This window comes from Musca domestica, unplaced genomic scaffold (assembly GCF_030504385.1).
Source record: "Musca domestica strain aabys unplaced genomic scaffold, Musca_domestica.polishedcontigs.V.1.1 19, whole genome shotgun sequence".
Taxonomy (NCBI): domain Eukaryota; kingdom Metazoa; phylum Arthropoda; class Insecta; order Diptera; family Muscidae; genus Musca; species Musca domestica.
In genome coordinates this window covers 10082359-10108353 of record NW_026712245.1, presented here as the reverse complement: position 1 = coordinate 10108353, position 25995 = coordinate 10082359, and the positions used below count along the sequence as shown (strand labels likewise).

Below are 25995 nucleotides of genomic sequence, written 5' to 3'. Positions count from 1 at the left end.
TAAGAGTCCGATTGTCTTAAAATTTCACACATCCCAATATTTATATTAACCCAAGGTCTGGTGTTAAGGTGAACAATATCGGTCCACTCCTTCTGGTACCTCCCCCACAAAAGGTCGAAATGTTTAAAAAATATATTCTTTGCACACAAAGAGAAAGGATAATCCGAATTTGCTCCAACTTTGCAAATCCTAATATTTGCGTCAGTGCTAGGGCAGGTGTGGAAATGGACGATATCGGTCCACTCCATCAAGTACCTCCCCCACAAATGGTCAAAATTTTGAATAATTACAACTCTCATAAAGTGTTATGTAAGAGTCCGACTGTCTTCAAATTTCACACATCCCAATATTTATATTAACCCAAGGTCTTGTGTTAAGATGAACAATATCGGCTCACTCCTTCTGGTGCCTCCGCCACAAAAGGTCGAAATATTTAGATAATCGAAAATAGGCTGAGGGTATATCACTGGCGGCAATACCGACTGATACTTTTTAACTTGTTTTTTCGTTAAAGTTCTCGTGGATGAATTCCGAATATTGGCCTTTAAAGTATTTAAATAGCAAAACCTATCAAACATTCAACACTTTTCCACCTCAAATTTTCGCTCCACCATCGCTGAAAAATGTTTCAATTTACCACCACCCCCCCTCGGGAATTCAGTTGTAAGTATCGGTGTGTTGTGATTGTAACTGTGCTGTGGAATGTAAATTACAATGTTTGAGCTGTGATGAAAAGTGAAGCCAAATGGAGATTGGAATTGAAGTTGTTGTTGTAGTTGTTATTGGTGTTTTTGTTGTTGTTCAGTGCTTCAGCGTTTTTGATCGATGGTGGATGTTTGACAAATAGATGGATAAATGTAATATTTGGTACCTATCAGCAGCATCATCGACATCGTCATCTGATACTCACACACATACATACTCACACACATACATACCCCACACCACGTTCGATATTGATTTATTTGTAGCTCAGGTGCCAATCTGTTCAGCGATTTTTTGGTTTGGTGATTATTGAATTTCCATTAATGTGTGTTAACTTAGCTTCGCTGGCAATTTGTCCGCAGCGGCAGAAGTAACAGCAGCGTGATATAATTTTGTAGTTGTTGTAATGTGGCAAATGGTTTCGGTTTGTATTGCAATTGAATTTATTAAAAATGATTTTTCCTCTACTTTCAAGTTACCGAAAAATTTCATGAAAATAATATTTCTATCAATAATATTTGTTTTTTTTTTGGAATTATATTCGGCTTGCTTTGATAAGCAATTTCGACAATGCTAATTTCAGGTGAAGTAACAATTTGGCGGCAATCACAGCTTAGGTGGTAATTTATCAAAATTCGAAAAACTAACGGCGGTTTTTATTTTGAGTTTTGTGCGAACCTTTTTGGAAATGATATTAATTTGAATATGTTACATAATTATTTTCAATTGTGGAATATGAAATACCTTTCTAAAATTTCATTGACTGTGGAATCGGAAAATAAAGTCATATTGTTAAGATTAAAAGTCATTCTTTATAGTACGTTTACCTTGTAAAGGATTTCGAAAACCCAGTCGGTTTAAAATGTCATTTTCACTGCATATACAGGGCGAGATGGAAAAACTTCCACGCCACTCGTTCGACCGCTGTTAAAATCATTCCTCATAATATTGCTTACAAGCGTCCAAAAGCATTTTGGTGAGAATTTTCCAAAAAAAAGTTATTCGTGATGGAATTCAAGCGTGATAGTGTGATTTCTTTATATTTGGCTGGAAAACCTCCAGTGGCTATTGTTAGAGCACTCCAGCATTTAAATGTGAATAAATCTTTTGTGTCTCGTACCATCGCTCGTTACCGTGTTACTGGTAGCGTAGCCCGAGGTCAAGAAAGTGGACGGAAGAAAACAGCAACATCAGCAGAAATGATTCGAAAAGTGAAGAAGTGACTGATCGAAACCCTCGTGTCGGTGGCCGAAAAATGGCTCGTGAGCTGAACATATCGCAATATTCCATTCGGCAAATATTGAAAAATGAGCTTACCCCGAGCTATTGAAATTCCAAAAAGTGCAAGAACTTACACCGCAAAGTAAAGAAAAATGACTCAAAAGAGCTAAAGAGTTGCTTCGCTTGGCCGAAAGTGGTGAACTGCCGAATTTGGTTTTCTCCGTCTCCGATGAGAAAACATTCGTTGTCCATCAGTTTGTAAACAAACAAAATGATCGTGTTTACTTTCCAAAGAGGTCAGCTGGAAATGTGCACCTTCCGTTGGCAACCATAACTCAAGCGTCGGCTATGGTGATGGTGTGGGCCGCCATAACAGCCGATGGTCGCTCTCCGTTCGTATTAATCGTCCGTGGCATCAGAATAAATGCCGAATATTATCGCGAAAGTATTCTGGAGTGTGCATTAAAGCCTTGGTTGGGCAAGCAAACATTTTGGCCGCATACCTTGGACATTCCAACAGAACTCAGCACCATCGCACTCAGCACGCGCCACCCAAGAATGGTTACAAAATGAGGTTCCTCACTTCATTTCCAGCGCACAATGGTCACCATCCCCGGATACCTATCCGTTGGACTATTGTGTTTGGAGTATTTTGGAAAGCAAGGTTGACACTAAAAAATACCAAAGTGTCGATCACCTCAAGCAAGTGCTTCGCCGGAAATGGGCCAAAATACTGCAGAGCAACATTCGGACAGGGTGTGGCGGTTTCATTGGCCGTTTGAAGGCCATAATTCGTGCCAAAGTTGACCAATTCGAACAAATCTAAACTTATTCTAAAATTTGATGCTATTTCCGACATTTTTTGTTTTCATTCAATAAAATTAAAAAAAAAGTTAAAAATTATGGCGTTTGACTTTGTTGCAGTTTTTTATCTCACCTGTATATCTTTAACCGATTTCGGGTTAATTGCGCACTAAATGTCCAATATCTGTCCAAATGACATGAATTTTGATACATCCAACTGAATTCAGTCTGGAAGAAAGTACATCAAATTTAGAGAAAATCGATACAGATATAGTTGTAGCTCCCATATTTGATGTTTAAGTCCGTCACATTCGTAATATGTACTCCACAACAATGATATTTGGTACCAGATATCTTATGGAGCTCGGAAATACCTCTGCCAAATTTTATCGAGATTGATTCAGATTTGGATATAGTTCTCATATATTTAATCAACGTTTTTTCTGGTTCATTGTGCACCAAATAGCCGATATCAGTCCAAATGGCCTGATTTTTGGCAAATCCGACCGAATCCAGACTGCAATTACATCAAATTTGGTGAAAATCACATTTGAGAAAAATGGTACCAGATATCAGATAGAGCCCAGAAATACCTCTGCCAAATTTTATCAAGATCGGTTCAGAATTGGATATAGCTCCCATATATAGATCCTTAATCCGCTTTCGTGTTAATTGTGCACCAAATGGCCGATATCAGTCCAAATGACCTGAATTTGAGCACATCCGATATAACTTAGTCTAGGTGTAAGTACATCAAAATTGGTTCATGTATTGCTGTAGATGTAAGATGTATTTATATATATATATATATATATATATATATATATATATATATATATATATATATATATATATATATATATGTAGCAGGGTTTGGTGTGTAGATTTCCGGTTCCAATTCCAAATAAAATACACCAAGGTTTTCTACATAAAATCGTTATAAAAAATTCTTTATTGAAAATACATCTTACATCTACAGCAATACATGAACCAATTTGATGTACTTACACCTAGACTAAGTTATATCGGATGTGCTCAAATTCAGGTCATTTGGACTGATATCGGCCATTTGGTGCACAATTAACACGAAAGCGGATTAAGGATCTATATATGGGAGCTATATCCAATTCTGAACCGATCTTGATAAAATTTGGCAGAGGTATTTCTGGGCTCTATCTGATATCTGGTACCATTTTTCTCAAATGTGATTTTCACCAAATTTGATGTAATTGCAGTCTGGATTCGGTCGGATTTGCCAAAAATCAGGCCATTTGGACTGATATCGGCTATTTGGTGCACAATGAACCAGAAAAAACGTTGATTAAATATATGAGAACTATATCCAAATCTGAATCAATCTCGATAAAATTTGGCAGAGGTATTTCCGAGCTCCATAAGATATCTGGTACCAAATATCATTGTTGTGGAGTACATATTACGAATGTGACGGACTTAAACATCAAATATGGGAGCTACAACTATATCTGTATCGATTTTCTCTAAATTTGATGTACTTTCTTCCAGACTGAATTCAGTTGGATGTATCAAAATTCATGTCATTTGGACAGATATTGGACATTTAGTGCGCAATTAACCCGAAATCGGTTAAAGATATACAGGTGAGATAAAAAACTGCAACAAAGTCAAACGCCATAATTTTTAACTTTTTTTTTAATTTTATTGAATGAAAACAAAAAATGTCGGAAATAGCATCAAATTTTAGAATAAGTTTAGATTTGTTCGAATTGGTCAACTTTGGCACGAATTATGGCCTTCAAACGGCCAATGAAACCGCCACACCCTGTCCGAATGTTGCTCTGCAGTATTTTGGCCCATTTCCGGCGAAGCACTTGCTTGAGGTGATCGACACTTTGGTATTTTTTAGTGTCAACCTTGCTTTCCAAAATACTCCAAACACAATAGTCCAACGGATAGGTATCCGGGGATGGTGACCATTGTGCGCTGGAAATGAAGTGAGGAACCTCATTTTGTAACCATTCTTGGGTGGCGCGTGCTGAGTGCGATGGTGCTGAGTTCTGTTGGAATGTCCAAGGTATGCGGCCAAAATGTTTGCTTGCCCAACCAAGGCTTTAATGCACACTCCAGAATACTTTCGCGATAATATTCGGCATTTATTCTGATGCCACGGACGATTAATACGAACGGAGAGCGACCATCGGCTGTTATGGCGGCCCACACCATCACCATAGCCGACGCTTGAGTTATGGTTGCCAACGGAAGGTGCACATTTCCAGCTGACCTCTTTGGAAAGTAAACACGATCATTTTGTTTGTTTACAAACTGATGGACAACGAATGTTTTCTCATCGGAGACGGAGAAAACCAAATTCGGCAGTTCACCACTTTCGGCCAAGCGAAGCAACTCTTTAGCTCTTTTGAGTCATTTTTCTTTACTTTGCGGTGTAAGTTCTTGCACTTTTTGGAATTTCAATAGCTCGGGGTAAGCTCATTTTTCAATATTTGCCGAATGGAATATTGCGATATGTTCAGCTCACGAGCCATTTTTCGGCCACCGACACGAGGGTTTCGATCAGTCACTTCTTCACTTTTCGAATCATTTCTGCTGATGTTGCTGTTTTCTTCCGTCCACTTTCTTGACCTCGGGCTACGCTACCAGTAACACGGTAACGAGCGATGGTACGAGACACAAAAGATTTATTCACATTTAAATGCTGGAGTGCTCTAACAATAGCCACTGGAGGTTTTCCAGCCAAATATAAAGAAATCACACTATCACGCTTGAATTCCATCACGAATAACTTTTTTTTGGAAAATTCTCACCAAAATGCTTTTGGACGCTTGTAAGCAATATTATGAGGAATGATTTTAACAGCGGTCGAACGAGTGGCGTGGAAGTTTTTCCATCTCGCCCTGTATATGCAGTGAAAATGACATTTTAAACCGACTGGGTTTTCGAAATCCTTTACAAGGTAAACGTACTATAAAGAATGACTTTTAATCTTAACAATATGACTTTATTTTCCGATTCCACAGTCAATGAAATTTTAGAAAGGTATTTCATATTCCACAATTGAAAATAATTATGTAACATATTCAAATTAATATCATTTCCAAAAAGGTTCGCACAAAACTCAAAATAAAAACCGCCGTTAGTTTTTCGAATTTTGATAAATTACCACCTAAGCTGTGATTGCCGCCAAATTGTTACTTCACCTGAAATTAGCATTGTCGAAATTGCTTATCAAAGCAAGCCGAATATAATTCCAAAAAAAAAACAAATATTATTGATAGAAATATTATTTTCATGAAATTTTTCGGTAACTTGAAAGTAGAGGAAAAATCATTTTTAATAAATTCAATTGCAATACAAACCGAAACCATTTGCCACATTACAACAACTACAAAATTATATCACGCTGCTGTTACTTCTGCCGCTGCGGACAAATTGCCAGCGAAGCTAAGTTAACACACATTAATGGAAATTCAATAATCACCAAACCAAAAAATCGCTGAACAGATTGGCACCTGAGCTACAAATAAATCAATATCGAACGTGGTGTGGGGTATGTATGTGTGTGAGTATGTATGTGTGTGAGTATCAGATGACGATGTCGATGATGCTGCTGATAGGTACCAAATATTACATTTATCCATCTATTTGTCAAACATCCACCATCGATCAAAAACGCTGAAGCACTGAACAACAACAAAAACACCAATAACAACTACAACAACAACTTCAATTCCAATCTCCATTTGGCTTCACTTTTCATCACAGCTCAAACATTGTAATTTACATTCCACAGCACAGTTACAATCACAACACACCGATACTTACAACTGAATTCCCGAGGGGGGGTGGTGGTAAATTGAAACATTTTTCAGCGATGGTGGAGCGAAAATTTGAGGTGGAAAAGTGTTGAATGTTTGATAGGTTTTGCTATTTAAATACTTTAAAGGCCAATATTCGGAATTCATCCACGAGAACTTTAACGAAAAAACAAGTTAAAAAGTATCAGTCGGTATTGCCGCCAGTGATATACCCTCAGCCTATTTTCGATTATCTAAATATTTCGACCTTTTGTGGCGGAGGCACCAGAAGGAGTGAGCCGATATTGTTCATCTTAACACAAGACCTTGGGTTAATATAAATATTGGGATGTGTGAAATTTGAAGACAGTCGGACTCTTACATAACACTTTATGAGAGTTGTAATTATTCAAAATTTTGACCATTTGTGGGGGAGGTACTTGATGGAGTGGACCGATATCGTCCATTTCCACACCTGCCCTAGCACTGACGCAAATATTAGGATTTGCAAAGTTGGAGCAAATTCGGATTATCCTTTCTCTTTGTGTGCAAAGAATATATTTTTTAAACATTTCGACCTTTTGTGGGGGAGGTACCAGAAGGAGTGGACCGATATTGTTCACCTTAACACCAGACCTTGGGTTAATATAAATATTGGGATGTGTGAAATTTTAAGACAATCGGACTCTTACATAACATTTTATGAGAATTGTAATTATTCAAAATTTTGACCATTTGTGGGGGAGGTACTTGATGGGGTGGACCGATATTGCCCATTTTCACACCTGAACTAGCACTGACGCAAATATTAGGATTTGCAAAGTTGGAGCAAATTCGGATTATCCTTTCTCTTCCTGTGCAAAAATATATTTTTTGAAAATTTCGACCTTTTGTGGGGGAGGTACCAGAAGGAGTGGACCGATATTGCCCATCTCCGAACTCGATCTAAGTTTGACAAAAATATTACGTTATAGCCAATTTGGACCAAATGGGATACTCCCTTCGAGAGTTATCGTGCGCACCAGCCAGCCAGACAGACATCGCATCGACGGATATCGCTAGATCGACTCCAAATGTTCTGAAACGGATTTGGTCCAAAGAGACCTAGGGTCTAAAACCGTTATTTCGACTAGGCACGTTTTGGCCGTATCAAATGATATATACCCTCTGTAGCCATATGGCTGAGGGTATAATAATTGAAAAGAAGCATTTACTTCGACTTCAGATTTAGGTAAACCTGTATTGACAATTATATGTAACCTACATATATTTTTATACACTCAGCTATATGGCTACAGAGGGTATATATCATTTGATACGACCAAAACGTGCCTCGTCGAAATAACGGTTTTTGTCCCTAGGTCTCTTTGGACCAAATCCGTTTCAGGACATTTGGAGTCGATCTAGCGATATCCGTCCGTCCGCCTGTCTGGCTGGCTGGTGCGCACGATAACTCTCGGGGAGTATCCGATTTGATCCAAATTTGGCACATCGTAATATTATTCTCAAACTTAGATCGAGTTCGGAGATAGGCAATATCGGACCACTCCTGGTACCTCCCACACAAAATATCAAAATTTTCAAAGAAAATAATTTATTGCACAGAAAGAGAAAGGATAATCCGATTTTGCTTGAACTTTTCGAATCCTAATATTTTCATCAGTGCTAGGTCAGGTGCGAAAATGGACAATATCGGTACACTCCATGAAGTACCTCCTCTAAAAAGGGTCAACATTTTGAATAATAACATGTGACGTAAGAGCCCGATTGTCTTTAAATTTCTCACATCCCAATAATTGTATTAACCCAACGGCTGGTGTGAAAATGGAATGTATCGGTCCACTCCTTCTAGAACCTCCCCCCACAAAATTCCAAATTTTCAAAAATATTTATTGTACAGAAAAAGAAACGATATCAGATAGAGCCCAGAAATACCTCTGCCAAATTTTATCAAGATCGGTTCAGAATTGGATATAGCTCCCATATATAGATCCTTAATCCGCTTTCGTGTTAATTGTGCACCAAATGGCCGATATCAGTCCAAATGACCTGAATTTGAGCACATCCGATATAACTTAGTCTAGGTGTAAGTACATCAAAATTGGTTCATGTATTGCTGTAGATGTAAGATGTATTTTCAATAAAGAATTTTTTATAACGATTTTATGTAGAAAACCTTGGTGTATTTTATTTGGAATTGGAACCGGAAATCTACACACCAAACCCTGCTACATATATATATATATATATATATATATATATATATATATATATATATATATATATATATATATATATATATATATATATATATATATATATATATATATATATATATATATATATATATATATATATATATATATATATGTGTATATATATATATATATATATATATATATATATATATATATATATACACATATATATATATATATATATATATATATATATATATATATATATATATACATATATATATATATATATTCACATTCGATATATACACCCCACAATAATGATATTTGGTACCAGATATCCCGTACATAGACCTCGGAAATACCTTTGCCAAATTTTATCGATATCGACTCAGACATAGATATAGCTTTCATATATACCGAATGAATTTCGGGACGTACGTTTCCATTTAGTGGAACTTGGCTCCGATACATATTTTTGTAATATAATCTTCCTCGTAGTGATATCAAGCATGTTATCTTATTTGGTATAAACGATTAAAATGTCTCCGTCCAATGTAGTGAAAATCGATTCAGAATTGGATATGCCTCCGATATATTAGTTCCCTCTGAAACCAAATTGTAACTGCTCTAAAGCCAAAGGTTAATAGGAGATATGATCTACTTCAAATAAATTATTTTATTACGGCAGCTGAACTAAACACGCATAGTGGTGTAGGGTACCATAAAGTCGGTCCCGCCCGACTTTCGACTTTTCCTTACTGGTTTCAAATTGAAATTCCTATTTTTGTTAAGCTAATACCCAACTAAGGGCTCCGTTAAATTGTGTTTGTTGTTGCTATTACATTACTATTGTTGTTGTTGCTGCTGCTCTACAAGAAATTGTCAGATGTTATGAAATCTTAATTTATAACACCTTTCTAAAGATATTAACATCAAATCAGCTACACTTACATTAGGCATTACATTTCATTAATGCACTCTGCTCCACACATGCCCAAGGCAATGGAACCTGCTATGTGTATGTGTGGGTGTGCGTGAGTGTGTGTGTGTGTAATCCAAGGATACTCATAGATTGTGTTTACTAATAGATGATAATAATAATGCGATTATTTATTAGTATAGCATGTCCTGTTTCTTCCTGTATTACACACCCACACACTCACACACGCACTAATACACCCTTGAAGAATTTTAGCCATGTCTCAAGTTCCTCTTAATGGACTCTAACCCAGCATTTATGCTGTATTCTTCTCTCTGAGCACACCCCACACACATAAGTTCTACACCCACACTTGGGTAGCGTGTGTGGGTGTGTCTGTGTGTTAGTTTGACTGTCAGTTATGTCTCAAAGTAAAACTATTCGTCGAGATTAAATTACACTCAAGGTGTTTTTAGTTGGCAAATCAAATAGCATAGTTTCAGGATAATGTTGCTTCTTAACGTTAACTATCAGTGTGTGTGTGTGTGTGTGTGGAGATGAGTGGCAGGATGTAATGAAGGAACATACACACACACACACACCCATCAACATTAATTATTCATGCGAATTTCTAAATTCTGCAAATAAAGTCAAATATTCATTCTTACAATTAATGAGATTTACTTTTAGCAACAGAACGATAACGACGACAAAGGTATGAAGAGAGATAGAGAGAGGAGGATTTCTCCTTAGTTGGGTGCAGATAATCAGGGTCTTTTGCAGGATATAATGTGTGCAAATTTAATTTTTCATTTAAAGTGTTTCATAATAGATTAAGGACATTTTAAGGAGTCTGTAGAGCAATTAGTGCCTTGTAAAAGTAAAAATAACAAATTTTAGTGACAGTCTTAATTTAAACTCACTTAGTTACATTACCCACGGAGGTCCTTGCCCTTCGTTGTTTTTAAATTTCTGATTGTTTTTGGCTTTTTTAAATCCCCACAGATTTTGGTAGACATTTTTGTTTTTACCAAAAACCAAAATTGACCAGACGTTAAAAAGTAATCCTCTTAACGAATTTTATTTCGGTGATTCAATAAATGTGTTTTCATTTTGTGAAGGTCCTTTTTTCGGTTAACAAATTTTTCACAGTAGCAAACACATTCCAACAAAAATTGTGGCCACCAATTTTGCTTACTGATGTGACGGTTTTTTAATGCCAAATATGGGCATTTTATTGATTTTTTTCAGAGAAACAAAAATCACGAAAACAGTCCTGGAAATAATTAAAAATAAAAAATTGTGTAATTGTCAATAGTTTAAATCTTTTTTCGAATTCTCTCCTGATTTGGTCAAAGGACTCTCAAATATCATCGATGGTTTTCATGCTCTAAAATATATGAGTTTGTTGAAGTATAAGATTGATTGGGCCAATAGGTTTGTAACACCAAGAAATATTGGTCCTGACCTGTATCGGTCTATCCATGTTAATTTGTAATCACGATACAGGTCGCATTTATGACCCGTTTCTCACGAAATTTGGCACAGAAGTGTGGTTAGGGTCAAAATAGAAGCCAATTGTTTTTGGAGATGCAAAAATAGAAAGAATCCCTGATTAAAGACCGATCGACGGTATTCTCCAAGGGGAAAGTGTTTAGACAATTTAAATGGTCATCGTATACTGTTTAGAGGTAATATGGACCACAATTTTTGGGTGATTTTTTTTGAATACCTATCATAATAGCACATGACGTAAATGATGGGCAAATGCCAACGGTAAAACTCAAATGTTACATTTTGCAGGACTGTAAAGCATTATTTCAAAAAATCGACAAAAATTGATTTGAACCTTAAAGGGTTTTACAAAATATACAGGGTGAGATAAAAAAACTGCAACAAAGTCAAACGCCATAATGTTTACATTTTTTTTTTAATTTTATTGAATGAAAGCAAAAAATGTCGGAAGTAGCTTAAAATTTTAGAATAAGTTTAGATTTGTTCAAATTGGTCACCTTTGGCCAATGGAACCGCCACACGTTGCCCGAATGTTGCTCTGCAGTATTTTGACCCATTCCCGTCGAAGCGCTTGCTTGAGGTGATCGACACTTTGATATTTGTTAGTGCCTACCTTGCTTTCCAAAATACACCAGACACAATGCTCCAACGGATTGGTATCCGGAGATTTTGGTGGTCATTGCGCGCTGGAATTAAATATAGGAATCTTATTTTGTAACAATCCAAAACACTCAAGACAAAATAGTCCAACGGATTGGTATCCGGAGATTTTGGTGGCTATTGTGCGCTGGAAATGAAGCGAGGATTCTCATTTTGTAACCACCCAACCATGGGTGGCGCGTGCTGAGTCCTGTTGGAATGTCTAAGGTCTGCGGCAAAAAGGTTTGCGTGTCCAAGGCTTTAATATTCGGCATTTATTCTGATGCCACGGTCGAATAATACGAGCGGAGAGCGAGCATCGGCTGTTATGGCGGCCCACACCCTCACCATGGCCGCCGGTTGAGTACGTTACCACCTGGAAGAGAATTACGATATCGATATATAAGTCTACGATATCGTATAGACCCAATATAACGGCACATCCCTATTTTCGTTATTTTGATGATTTTAACAACATTTTTCAATGGAATTGTCTAAAAATCCATACTCGAAGTTCCTTCCAAACACTTTACTCCCTGGAAGAGAAGTATTTATATAGGTCCATGATATCGTATAGCCCACATTCAAATTTCAAATTGCCTACCTAGAATTCATAATGGGTACTATAGCATATGACAAAAATATTGCTTATCTACGTCTTCGTATAGCCTCCATGTAATGGTAATAGAACCAAAATTTCGGCTATATTCGGTATTTTTAAGATTTTAAGAGAATTTTTGGGAATGTTAAATTTTTGAAAAATTTCAAATTCGTTCCAAATGGTGGAGGGTATTCAAAGTCGAAAAATCTCGACTGAATTATGATGCATACTCGCACTGTTTGATATGGATTCCTTAAAATCTATTAGATTTCATTACATATAGATTACTTCCTCCCTAAGGAATTACGATTTTATTTCATAAAGCATTTACATTCGAATGTAATGAAACTCCTACCTTGCTCTCAAATTACTATCAAACATTCATTGAATTATCACAGCAAATGTAATTTCATGATGATGTGATATCTATTCTTCTTTTGTCCAGCACCAGAGAATCAATTTCATCACTGCGCAAATTACTTCTAATTTATTTTCCTTTGAGTTGAGCTGATATTTGTACTACTTCTAAAGAAGTACATATAATAACAATTATTTCCAAGTTAGACTATCAATAATTATTTATGCTGATTAGATTAATTTAAGGCAACAGGAAAATTAAGAGGGTGTGTCAATGCTAGAACGGATATCGAAATGGGGTGGCATTGTCCCATCTTCGTTCGGTTCAAATGCGTCGCAGTCAAGTGTTTTTACAGCCCTCTGTCAACCGGTTAATTACAACAAATTAAGTTGTACGACATGCAAATCCCAAGAATTGTTAATCCCCCCTTCGGAATAATGGCAAATGAGTTGATGGTGATAATGGCAATGTTGACAGTGACAGTAATGGTGGTGATGATACTGCACAAACAGGTCAAAAACAACCCCTAATGATAATTTCAGTGATAATTTGAGTGATGGAACAGGTACTGTGGTGTGATAGGGAGAAAAATATATAAAAAAAATTATTACAAAAAAAAAAAAAACGATTAGTGCTTTAATGCCAATTTTAAGCCATAGATACCAAGTTGTAGTTTTTGTGAGCTTTCTATGGCTAAACTCCCTTTTTGGAAAAAGTGAACCGTCCTTGGTTAAACTTCTTAACTCCGGTTTTTATGAATATACAGGATGAAATGAAAAAACTGCAACCAACTTCAGACTGCTGTCATTTCAAAGCTCCTCGTCCGACAGCTGTTAAAATTATTCCAGTGACAGCTCATTATATTGATTACAAGCGTACAAAAGCATTTTGGTGAGAATTTTCCAGAAAAAAAAGTTATTCGTGATGGAATTCAAGCGGGATAGTGTGATTTTTTATATTTGGAATTTGGCTGGAAAACCACAAGTGGCTATCGTTTGAGCACTTCAGCATTTAAATGTCCATTTGGGGTCTCGTATCATCGCTCGTTACCGTGATGCTGGTAGCGTAGCCCTACGTCAAGGAAGTGGACGAAAGAAAACAGCAACATCAGCAGAAATGGTTCGAAACACAAAGAAGCGACTTGATCGAAAACCGCGTTGCAGTGGCCGAAAATGGCTCGTGAGCTGAACATATCGCACATATTCCATTCGGCAAATATTAAAAAATGAGCTCGGGCTAAAGCCATTGAAATTCCAAAAGTGCAAGAACTTACACCGCAACAGAAAGAAAATAGACTCAAAAGAGCTAAGGAGTTACTTTGCTTGACCGAAAGTAGTGAACTACCGAATTTGGTTTTCTCCGTCTCCGATGAGAAAACATTCGTTGTCCAGCAGTTTGTAAACAAACAAAATTATCGTGTTTACTTGACAAAGAGGTTAGCTGAAAATGTACACCTTTGGTTGGCCACCAGAACTCAAGCGCCGGTCATGGTGATGGTGTGGGCCCCCATAACAGCCGTCGCTATCCGTTCGCATTAATCGACCGTGGCATCATAATAAATGCCGATTATCGCCAAAATATTCTGGAGGGTGTATTAAAGCCTTGGGCACGCAAATATTTTGGTCGCAGGCCTTGGACATTCCAACAGGACTCAGCACCATCGCACTCAGCACGCACTACCCAAGAATTGTTACAAAATGAGGTTCCTCGCTTCATTTCCAGCGCACAATGACCACCAAAATCTCCGGATACCAATCCGTTGGACTATTGTCTTTGGAGTATTTTGGAAAGCAAGATTGGCACTAAAAAATACCAAAGTGTCGATCAACTCAAGCAAGCGCTTCGGCGGGAAAGGGGCCAGAATACCGCAGAGCAACTTTCGGGCAGCGTGTGACGGTCATTGACCGTTTGAAAGCCATAATTCGTGCCAAAGGTGAATAATTCGAATAAATCTACACTTATTCTAAAATCTGATGCTATTTCCGACCTTTTTGATTTGATTCAATTAAATTAAAAAAATTGTAAAAATTATGGCGTTTGACTTTGTTGTAGTTTTTTTTATCTCAACCTGTAGAGCTTCAAAATTTGGCACAACATTGTATATTAATTCTTGGATGGTTGGTATTAAAAATCAGGTATATCGGTCCATACAACGATACCTTCCGATATTCGGTATTTTGATGCCACACTTTTTTGTCTAAAAATTGATATTTGTAGATCCCAATGGTTTCTAGCTCCTGTGGCAGAATATTGAATATTTAGGTCCACGTTTTCCTAAAGCGCACATATAATCATAGCCATGGAAAGTCTGCATTTTGATAATCCTAGTCACATTTACCCACGAAATTGTTTCAACTTTGGTATTTAAGAAGATTTGATAGATAACAATTTCTTGAAGTATTACATTGTCTATAGAGGTTTCCATATTGGTATGGCGCCCAAACAACGTCCTCATTCACCTCATGGCTTTCTGAAACACGTTTGAATTCAGCTATTTTTTATATAAAAATATTTTCTTTACCCAAAGGTGGAGGGTATTAAGTTCGACCCGACCGAAATTAAAGTTTTTTTATTTATTTTTACCATCATTATTTAAAAAAAAAAAATAAGAAGAGAATAAGCTAAAATGATTTTCCCCTCATAAATCACTGTGTGTCACACCAAGTCAATTATTTAACAATGGATTAAATGCCAAAGTAAAATACCAGAAATCAGACAAGCATGACAGCACAACAACAATACAAAAAATGTAAGCAACTACAACAACATGATTTCAAACAAACCACACTTGTCAGGGAAGAACACAAAGTTTAACAAATCCATATTTGCAAATTGAATCAAATCGACTTGTTTCCACATTCCAGGCACTTGCCGGGTTAGGAAAGGAAAACGTTTGCCGAAAATCTTGCCAAACACAATCCAAAAAGAAAGGGGGAGGAGAGGGGGGAATCTATACATTGTGTATCTAGCAAATTGTGTAGGTTGGTTGGTGGCCTGTCTTAGCCTTTGATTCGTAAATGACGTTGATGGTGATGCTGATGATGACGAACAACCCTTAAAAGTCAAGTAATCAAAGATGAGGAAGTACCAAAAACAAAAATTATCCTTCAGTTCCTGTCTGTCTGCGTGTTTCTCTGCCTGCCTGTGAGATCTATTCTATTGGCATCAGACTTTTCCCTGTTTTTGCACAGTAACAACAACCAGCCACCGGGTAGGAATTTGCCTCTCCAGCTACCCAACCCCACCCCCAACGAAATTCGTTCGTTAGTCATTGCAGGAAACACATAATTCACAGATAATTCAATTTTCAGACAGTTGGTTTAATGGTAAAACCATCATTAAAGGATTTCTTTACGTTTTCGGCTTTTGTTGTTCTTGGTCTTGTCTTGGCAGAATCGGAGAGTCGGAGATGGGCTAGGAAAACTTGAGTTTCCTCTTATTTTTTTGTGTGTGAGTGGGTGGGTGGTTTGTTGTGCAAGCCTTGTTCTTCCCTTTTCAACACCTTCTTGCAGTTGTTGCTCTTGCCGTAGCCGATGCTATCAATGATAATCACTCAGAAATCATCATTGGCATCATTATCAGAAATAACATCGTCTTAACGCTGGATCAACGATAACATCAATGTTAACTCCATTAGCCAGTGGCTGCAGTAAAGTTCTATTTTTTCCTTTCGTCTTGAGTCCACAGTAATCCTCCGTTATTGATGATAACGACCTTTGTGGGTAAAATTTAGTGAAGTGGGGGAGTTTTCACGATGATATTACACTTTATGGTAATGATAATAATTTTGATTGAAATTAATGATAAATATAAAAATATGTTATAATAAAAAATAATAATTTTTTCTTTGGCTATCCGAGGAAAAAAGAAACACAAGAAAAGTATCATTTCATTGCAGAACAAGTTTCTGCTATCTCAGTGAACACATGTATGTTGTTTATATTTTCCGAAATCATATGTTTCTTACAAGGATCGAACTAAACTCCCGACTGTCCGGTCCAGCTTTCAGGGTCAAAATACCATCCACAACAGATCTGCCTCAGTGCGATTTGATGAACTCAGACTCGTTTGCGAGACTATGTCAAAAGAATTTCGGTTGAAACATCGTCTGATTCGCAGTAGTAACTTTTTTCTGAGATTAGTTTCTAGCAACAACTAACAGATTAGTTTCTATATGCGGCATCGCGTGACTTCACTGAGAGTAATTCTCTTCATTCTCTGAATCATTAACAAAATTGAGAGAACATAATAGTACGACTCTCTTCCCGGCCTCACACACTCGTAATTGTTTGTCTTTGTTGTTTACATGCAAATGAACGTAGTTGTCATTCCGTTGGAATATCGTAGAATTATCTGGATTAAAATTCCCAAAACTTTCATATATAAATAGGGAGCTAAAAATACGAGTGAGTAGCATGTCAGCCAGTCCAGTTCAGTATTTAATTGCTACCTGTAAATGTCGGCCGGTAAAGGATTAAATTAAGGAGCCGATGCTAATTAGGAGTGAACTCTGTAAAGTACAGAATCTTTTAAAGGTTTGGTAATCTAAACGAACCCTCGTTTTTTGTGGTGCAACTCGTATCGTGGAATAGCGTCTACAAGGGTTGTGTTAAGCCCGAATTATATAGCAGTAGTCTCATAGAATCAAAGTTTCGAATAGTTAGATTTTACCCGAGAGTAAAAACCACTCTTAGTTGTTTGCGAGTACTCATGTTTTAAAAATAGAGTGGTAGTGGGTAATGCTCGTAATAGAGAAAGAGCTTACTCTTAAAGTGAAATCGAGTAGAAAAACTATTTTTTTTCTGATTTACGGGTTCAAACAAACAGTTTTTAATGTTGAGGATTGGGGAAGAATTGCCCCGACGCCAGACGATGTTTCAGGTAAGGAGACAGCAAGAGTAGAATCTGCTTGATTACAAGCAAAATGTACTTCCATTCGAGAAGCAAACCAACCCACCGAGTGGTATAAAACTTGATTTCTATTTATACTCTAAAGTGTACTGCAATGCTCGAATTCGGACAAGTTTTACTCCCTACTCTATTTCGAGCGGATGTACTCTCGCCAGTATAATACCAGATACTATTCATATAATACCAGACTACGAGCCATCGCAAAAATGATTTTGCTATAATTGAATACCCGAAGATAGACCAAAATTTTAATCAGAGACGCAAGAGTGAAGACCTGTAGCATTGTGACCGATATGAGAAAGTTGGGGGCAATCGCAATCGCTCTAGAATCCTGGGAATAGGATAACAGGTCTTATTTTCTGCAATGGCTGACGGTGACCGAATCGTAAAATGTACGGTGCATTTTAACCTTTAGATCATTAAGCATTTCGGGAGTGACAGTACGATATCAAATTTTTACCGTCATGAACTGGGAATCATGAACCGGGGAGTAGGGTATACCAACATAATTTCAATATAATTCTATTTAATTAAACCTCCTTAGGAACCTCCTGCCAATGATTCAAATCTCGTATATGCTGATTTCTCTTTTATCTTCAGTACTGAAAACCATTACTGCCGAACATCAACTTGGATTTTGTCAGCGGTACCACAGAGAGTATCACAACAGCTTTGTAAAGCTTATCCTCACAAGTTATTCGAGGACTTAAGCAGATCTGGCCATATCGTAGAAGAATATAGCACATTACATTGTAAATCGTCCCTATGCCACCCGAGAAAGTTCGAGTTCCCTACTCTATAGGTCAAGTTTGAAACATTGGTTTTTAAAATTATTTGCTTGGGCGCCACTCGCAAGTGGAATGGTTGAATAAGAGGTTCCAGGATAGCGGTAGATACCGAAAGTCCTCCACAAAGTGGGATTATGTCTTACGTACCCCACACTTTTCTGGAATCCAAAGACTCTTAACGGTCGCAAGTATTCGTACCATTGTGTGATCCTAAAGTCGCGGTATCCCCTCGAATATATATTTCTTAGGTTGAACTCCTCACCAAACAAGCAGCCTTTTTGATGCGAAATGTATGCGAATATTATTGGAATTTTAAAGATGAGAATATGAAGGACGTTAAGCAATGAATTCCGACCACTTCTATTCTTCTTTATTTGCCTATTCGATGAATATAAGCGGTCAATAATATTATATATCATTATTTGTTACAATTTTTAAGGTATATTCATATATTATTTGTGATCTCCATTAAAGATTCTAAATTTAATTTACTATCTACTCTATACAATGTAAGGGTATATCAAATTATACTTTATATAAAGAAATATGTATGTGAAACCTCCCTTTAACCCCATCTTTGAATCCATTTGGATTGAGAGCACACACACACACACACACACAGACTCAAAACAAAACTCAAACTGAAATTGTGAAATATTAATTGTTTCATTAAATATTAATAAAGACATGAAGTGAAGATGAACTTAAAACACAATTTGTATGAATGAATGGCATAAAAAAGAATGGAGAAAAGGGAGGGGAGAAATAGGGGCAGAGAGTCGAAGAGAAATACCAGCAGTTGACAGTTGAGCCAGCATCTGGGTCCGTAGCTATGTTTTAGGCATAGCTACATTTGCTATGTCTTCACACACGACTGGCTTTCTTCGGAACATTCGGTCGCTCAAACTCATTCATTTGAACTTGGCAAAATGTCGTAGAACAACAACAACAGCAACACAAGTAGCTGTTGGCAGCTAACAGTATTACTGCGCATTAAGGATTCCCTGGAGACAAATACGGACAGAGGCGGCAGCTCTACTCGCAGAGGCCGAGCGAGGAAAGGAGTTAAAAGTATGTTTTTAATGGAAATCCGCCATGGCAGAAATATAGCCAATGCTTGCTAAGTGGGACAACAACTTGAACTTTTTTCCTCGCTACTCAAACCAACACAAAGTAAAAACGAAATAAAATATCAACAGCTCCACATGGAGAGAGTGTGTGTGTGTGTGAGAGTTTGTAAATGTATAAAATCTCTAATCGGATTATGTTTAACAGAAAATTACAAAAGAACACAAACAACATTAGCTTCCTTGTAATCATCAGGACAAGAGCAGAATGGTAGCCAGTATTTGCAGGCTGTAGAGAAGCAGCAGGACCTTTTTGGTAACAAGTGACCGAGGAAGAAAAACAAAAACACATGCCTTCACTTCTGGGCCACTCATTTATGCTTGACTTACGGCCCCGGCCCCATTGGTTGCCTCTCTCTCACTCACACACTCTCTGAAACCAGGCCAAACAAGTGTTGGCCATATTGGATTGTGAAAACATCTGCAGCCTTCCAAAAAGCAGAGAAAATTAAAATTAAATTTTGCAATTTGTAACTCATTATTTATTTAAAACAAATTGAAAATTAATTTCGCATAGAGTCCGAAATTTGCCAGCACGAGTGGCACGAGCCGGGGAGAAGTTCAACGAGAGCACAAAATTTATAATGACGATGATGCTGGTGATGAAATATAAATGTTAACACTTTTTTCCTTCTCTTGTGGAAGGTTATTGGTGGGTGGTTTAACCATCCCCCCGCCCACAATGAATCCAAATAAAAATTTCGAGCTGTTGCTAATGTCCATAACCTGGTGGTCTGTCTACCCCGTCGTCCTGGTGGGAGGTGAAAAATATACATTTTTAATTGTGTTTAAGGTTGGTAATGAAAGCCTAAGGTCATCACCGGCCATCATCCAATGCGAGTGTTTGCTGGCCACTCATTACCTTCATTACATCGGCCATATTTACCCCGGGTAACTCGGAGATTATGTACAATGAGCAAATAAGGATATGGAATTTTGTTACAGTTGATGGACGGAGTTTTATGTAGGTGTATCTGTGTGAGTGCGTTCAAAAGCAGTGATGATTTAATTATTTGTAAATAAAACAACAAGTTATCAAGTTATTTATACACAATTAATGAAAAAAAATGGGAGAACGATTTTTCTTTACTATAAAAAAAACCTCCGGCCTCAGAAATTGCAATGTTTTTTATAGAAAAATTCAGACTTCACACAAATAAGGTATTTTTTCCTACAGAAAAAAATGGAAAGATTTTTCTATAGAAAATAGTTGGCATTAAAAACCGATACCAAAACAATTCCTCAATTCCTGAGAACAATTTTTGTAAAAAAAAATCCCAAAATGAAGATGAGGTATTTTTTCCACAGAAAAAAGTCGGTTTAAGGACATGAGGTGTCAGGTGCAAGGACTGAGGTTTTTTTTATACCCTTAGACATATAACTAAATCGTGCCTCATAACAATAAGGGTTTTTGACTCTATATCCTTTTCGAACATTTGGAGTAGATCTAGGGGTGTCCGTCCGTCCGTCTGTCTGGCTGACTGGCTGGTATGTTCGATAACTCTTGAAGGGAGTACCCAATTTGGTTGAAACTTAGCACATGGTAACATTGCAGGGTGTGATAAAAAACAGCAACAAAGTCAAACGCCATAATTGTTATATATTTCCTTCTTTAAATTTTATTGAATGAAAGCAAAAAATATCGGAAATAGCATCAAATTTTAATATAAGTTAAGATTTGTTGGAATTTGTCACCTTTGGCACGAAATATGGCCTTCAAACGGCCAATGAAACCGCCACACACTGCCCGAATGTTTCTCTGCGGTGTTTTGGCCATTCCCGGCGAAGCGCTTGCTTGAGGTGATCGACACTTTGGTATTTTTTAGTGTCTTTAGCTTTCCAAAATACTCCAGACACAATAGTCCAACGGATTGGTATCCGGAGATTTTGGTGACCATTGTGCGCTAGAAATGAAGCGAGAAACCTCATTTTGTAACCATTCTTGGGTGGTGTGCGCTGAGTGCAATGGTGCTGAGTCCTGTTGGAATGTCCAAGGTCTGCGCCAAAATGTTTGCGTGCCCAGGGTTTTAAAACACCCTCCAGAATATTTTAGCGATAATATTCGGAATTATTCTGATGTCACCGTCGATTAATACGAGTAGAGAGCCCACATCACCACCATGGCCGGTGCTTGAGTTATGGTGGCCAACCGAAGTTGCACATTTTCAGCTGACCTCTTTGGCAAGTAAACTCGATCATTTTGATTGTTTACAAACCGCAGGACAAAGAGTGTTTTCTCATCGGAGACAGAGAAAACCAAATTCGGCAGTTCACCACTTTCGGTCAATCGAAGCAACTCTTTAGCTCTTTTGAGTCTATTTTCTTTCTATTGCGGTGTAAGTTCTTGCACTTTTTGGAATTTCAATGGCTTTAATCCGAGCTCTTCTTCAAAACCAAATTTTAAATTTTCCAAATTTAGTACCATTTAGAACACCTAAGTACGAATTTCCAAAACTACTCTTTCCTCAGTTCAAAAATACAATAGAATTCTTCGCCCAAATCAAAATTGCACCAAATTTAGATCATTTAGTACTTTTCATGCACATAAGTACAAATTTCGAAAACTTCCTTCTACTCTCCGCAAAATTCAAATTGTACTCAATTTAGTACCGTTGAGTACTTTTTGTATACAAAGGTACACACTTCCACAACTACCTCCTTATATCAACTCTACTCCTCAAACTTGATTCCCATTCCATTTTTATATCTAACCGTTCACATGATACGAAATTGTACCAAATGTAGTACATTTTAGTACTTTTCGTTCACTTATGGTGCGAATTTCCAAAAACCTTTGGTACATCAATCATAAACTTCACAGTGACCCTGATTCCAAATTTAAGAGTTCTAGCTCTACTGTTTCGTAAAATACAATAGAAGTCTAAAAAAATGCAGTCTCGAGCCAAGAGTGACCGTCACCCAAAATTTCAGGATTTCAGCTTCAGTCGTTTCGTCTGGGCGTTGATGAATCGTTAAATCAGTCAATCAGTGAATTACTTGACTCTTTTATTAAAATAAATATTTAGGTAAATGGGTTTTGGTTGAGGGTATACAACTGTCGGAAAAACGACTGAAACCTTTTAATTTTTTTCGATAAAAAAAAAATAAATAATTCGCAAGAATATTTAGAAAAAAATTAAAAACCAAAAATTGCCCTCAGGACGTTGGAACCATTTCCATATATATTTTAGGAAAAACATATGAACTTTTTTAAGTTCCACCCCAATACATTGAATTCCATTAAAAAATCCAAAAACACTTAAAAACTTTCTTCCCCTGATGTTTTCTAATTTTCGAAACTTTTCTCACCTTTGTTACAGACACCAGCTATTCGTATCATCCTGCCATACATGATGAAACTTTTGTGCGTCGTAAACAACGGCGAAATCGTACAACGTTTACACTGCAACAGGTAATTGATGTGAAAATATTTTTACGGTCTTTTAAAGCTGAAAAGTTTCTCCACGACACTTGACTTCACTTAAATCGATGTTTCTTTGTTTTTCTTTTTGCTATTGTTGTTGCTGATGCCGATGCTGTTGCAGTTGGAGGAACTTGAGACTGCATTTGCCCAAACTCATTATCCGGATGTTTTCACACGTGAAGATTTGGCAATGAAAATTAATCTTACGGAAGCTCGTGTACAGGTGAGTGAGAGCGAGAGAATATAAGCCAAAAGGATAATTTGTTCGTAACTCAAAGCAAACAAAAGAAAAGTGAATGAAGAAGGCAAAAGAAATTTGAGTTACATGAAATGTTTAAGGATTAGTTTAAGGCAAAAGAACATGCTTCAAAAAAGGGGAGAGGGGGCTGAATGTTTAAGAACCAAAAATCAGCAAAAATAAAATCCAAATACATTTGCAACATTTATTTTGTTAAGAATTCTAAAATTGTATCAAATTTCATTTGTTCACTTTTTTTGTTGCTTGTGGACCACTCAGATTATGCATTCATATTGCCATCAAGCGTAACGACCCTTTCGTTTTGTCTGCCCACCCCCATTCACTCCCACATCTCAGACATCCCATTTTGCCAGTTCTTGTTGTTATTATTATTATTCTGCATGTCCTTTTGTAGGACTCATAAATGGATTGGAGTCTCGTTTTTTCGTCTTCTTCTCTTCTTTATTTTAAAATATGTCATGCATTGTGATCAAAAGGATTTTTCAGTTTTTTTTTTATCCAACTCGGTCTCCGGTATTTTGAAGAATATTCAATTTTGTTAATGTTTCTGTTGCTGCTGCTACACCTCGGCATCGTCGTCGTCGTCGCCGTCTTGCTCCGTTTCTCAACTCGTCCATTATAAATGCTAACACGATGATGATTTATGAAAGTTGTTCTTTTGAAGAAACAAAAATTGCTCTCCATTTTTATTTTTCAAATTTTATGCAATTTATTTATTATTCAAAGCAATAAAACAACAAAAAGAAAATGTATTTGTTGTTGGAAATGCAATGAAATCGAAAAGCTAATATTTTCAAAGGAGAAAGGAAATTTTTATTGAAATTGAATTTAAAATAAAAATAAAAATAAAGAGGATATTTTGAAAGAGTGGTGATGCATACAAAATTTGGTTTATTAATGGCCTGAAGGTTTTTACGTTCACAACCGAGCTTAAAAGGGCTTTTGTCGGAAGATCTTCCAGGGTCTTTTATATACAAAAGGTTTACTTAAGGACTCTGAAGACGGCAGAAGCAGGAAATTTGTACTAAAGTGTGCGAAAAGTAGAAAGTGTACTTAACATTACTTAACATAAAACAATTTTTTAGGAATTTGTACTAATATTCGGAAATTAATAAAGGTACTCAAATTTAGGACAGAATGATGTAGGGTTAAACTTATATCGAGTGTTTGAAATTTATACTTAAAAGGATATGGAGAAAGTACTTAAAGATACTAAGTAGCTTACCATTGATATAAGGCCATTAGAAAGAGCAACAGCTCATATTTTTTATATGAGGATTGGTACACAAAGGTTTTGAGAATTTGTAAAATGGTACAAGAAATTTTGAACCACTGGTGGTGGTTGGTGAAAAATGGCATTGTAGTTTTTAGAAGAACGTACTAATAAAGTACAAAATGTTTATGTGGATTTTAACCATACTATGGAGGGTATATTAACTTTGTTATTCCGCTTGTAACTCCTCGAAATACTAATGTCAGACCCAACAAAGTATATATATTATTGATCAGCGTAAAATTCTAAGTCAATTTAGCTTTCGAACGATGTGTTTCAAATTTGGTATTTGAAGCTCAAAATTAAACCTACAGCCTAAGACAGAAAATTGTCTGTGTTGGTCCACGTCTCCATATAGCCCCCATAAAACGGTACCTCCCTATATTCGGTAGTTTGATGATTTTAGCGACATTATTCACGGGAATTATTTTTTCAAATTTGGTATTTGAAGTTCGTAATGGATATTACAGCCTGTGACTGAAAATTGTCTGTGCAGATCCACGTCTTCATATAGCCCCCAAATAATAGTACTTCCGGATATTTGGTATTTTGATGATTATAGCGTCGTTATTCGCCGGAATTGTCTGTGACAGAAAATTGTGTATGCAGGTCCAGGTCTGCGTATAGGCCCCATATATCAGCACCTCCCTATATTCGGTATTTTGACGATTTTAGGTACAATACTCACCGAAATTGTTTGAGATGTCGTAGATGTAGGTTCTCGTCGTAGATAACCCAATGTAACGCCTTTATTCGGTATTAAGGTTGCTATTTGTGTGTAGCCTGGACATATGGAGGTGGTTTCGGAAATATATACTATAATTGTACGAAAAGTACTGAATGGTACTATATATGGTATTGGATGAAGGGATAGAGATAAAATTCTGAAATTTGATAGCTAGCATACTGATGGTATCTGGGTTTGAGATTCGAAGGTTGGTTTGGAAATGTGTCCAATATTTGTACTAAAAGTACTAAGTAGTACAAATTTTGAGTATTGAATGAGAGGATAGAGCTGGAATCCTGAAATTTGAAATTCTGTTAGCATTTGGGATTGAGATATGGAGGAGATTTTGGAATTGTGTACGATAAGTGTACAAAAAGTAGTAAATAGTACTATATTTGGTACAATTTGGTCTTGAGTGATCAGATAGTGCTTGAAAACTGAAGTTGTGTATTAGGGACGCTATTCATAGTTTTACCAAAAGTACTCAATGGTACTATATGTGGTATCGGGTGACAGGATGGATATAAAATTCTGAAATTGAAATTTGAATATGAAATGATGGTATCTGGTGTTGAGATTTGGGGTTTGTTTGGAGATGTGTCCAATATTTGTACGAAAAGTAATAAGTTGCACCAAATTGGGTATTGGGTGAAGGGATAGATGGTTCCCGAAATTTGACATTGAGTCTCTGTAGGCATCTGGGAGAGAGATATGAAGGAGGCTTTAGAAGGG

At 36.8% G+C, this 25995-nt stretch overlaps 1 protein-coding gene across 2 annotated transcripts in view; it reads left to right on the top strand.

The window, feature by feature from the left end:
* The window catches only part of LOC109613748 (paired box protein Pax-6-like), a 115570-nt gene that overhangs the window by 34271 nt on the left and 55304 nt on the right, over positions 1-25995 (top strand). Inside the window, exons 1-3 of one of the 2 annotated variants that reach the window (XM_059121270.1) lie at positions 5986-6274; positions 22901-22992; positions 23126-23227. In XM_059121270.1, coding sequence (XP_058977253.1) covers positions 23195-23227 — 33 coding nt within the window. In that variant the 5' untranslated portion in view covers positions 5986-6274; positions 22901-22992; positions 23126-23194. Of the gene's footprint in view, positions 1-5985; positions 6275-22900; positions 22993-23125; positions 23228-25995 lie in introns of those variants that run through there. The other variant, XM_059121269.1, reaches the window with a different exon arrangement.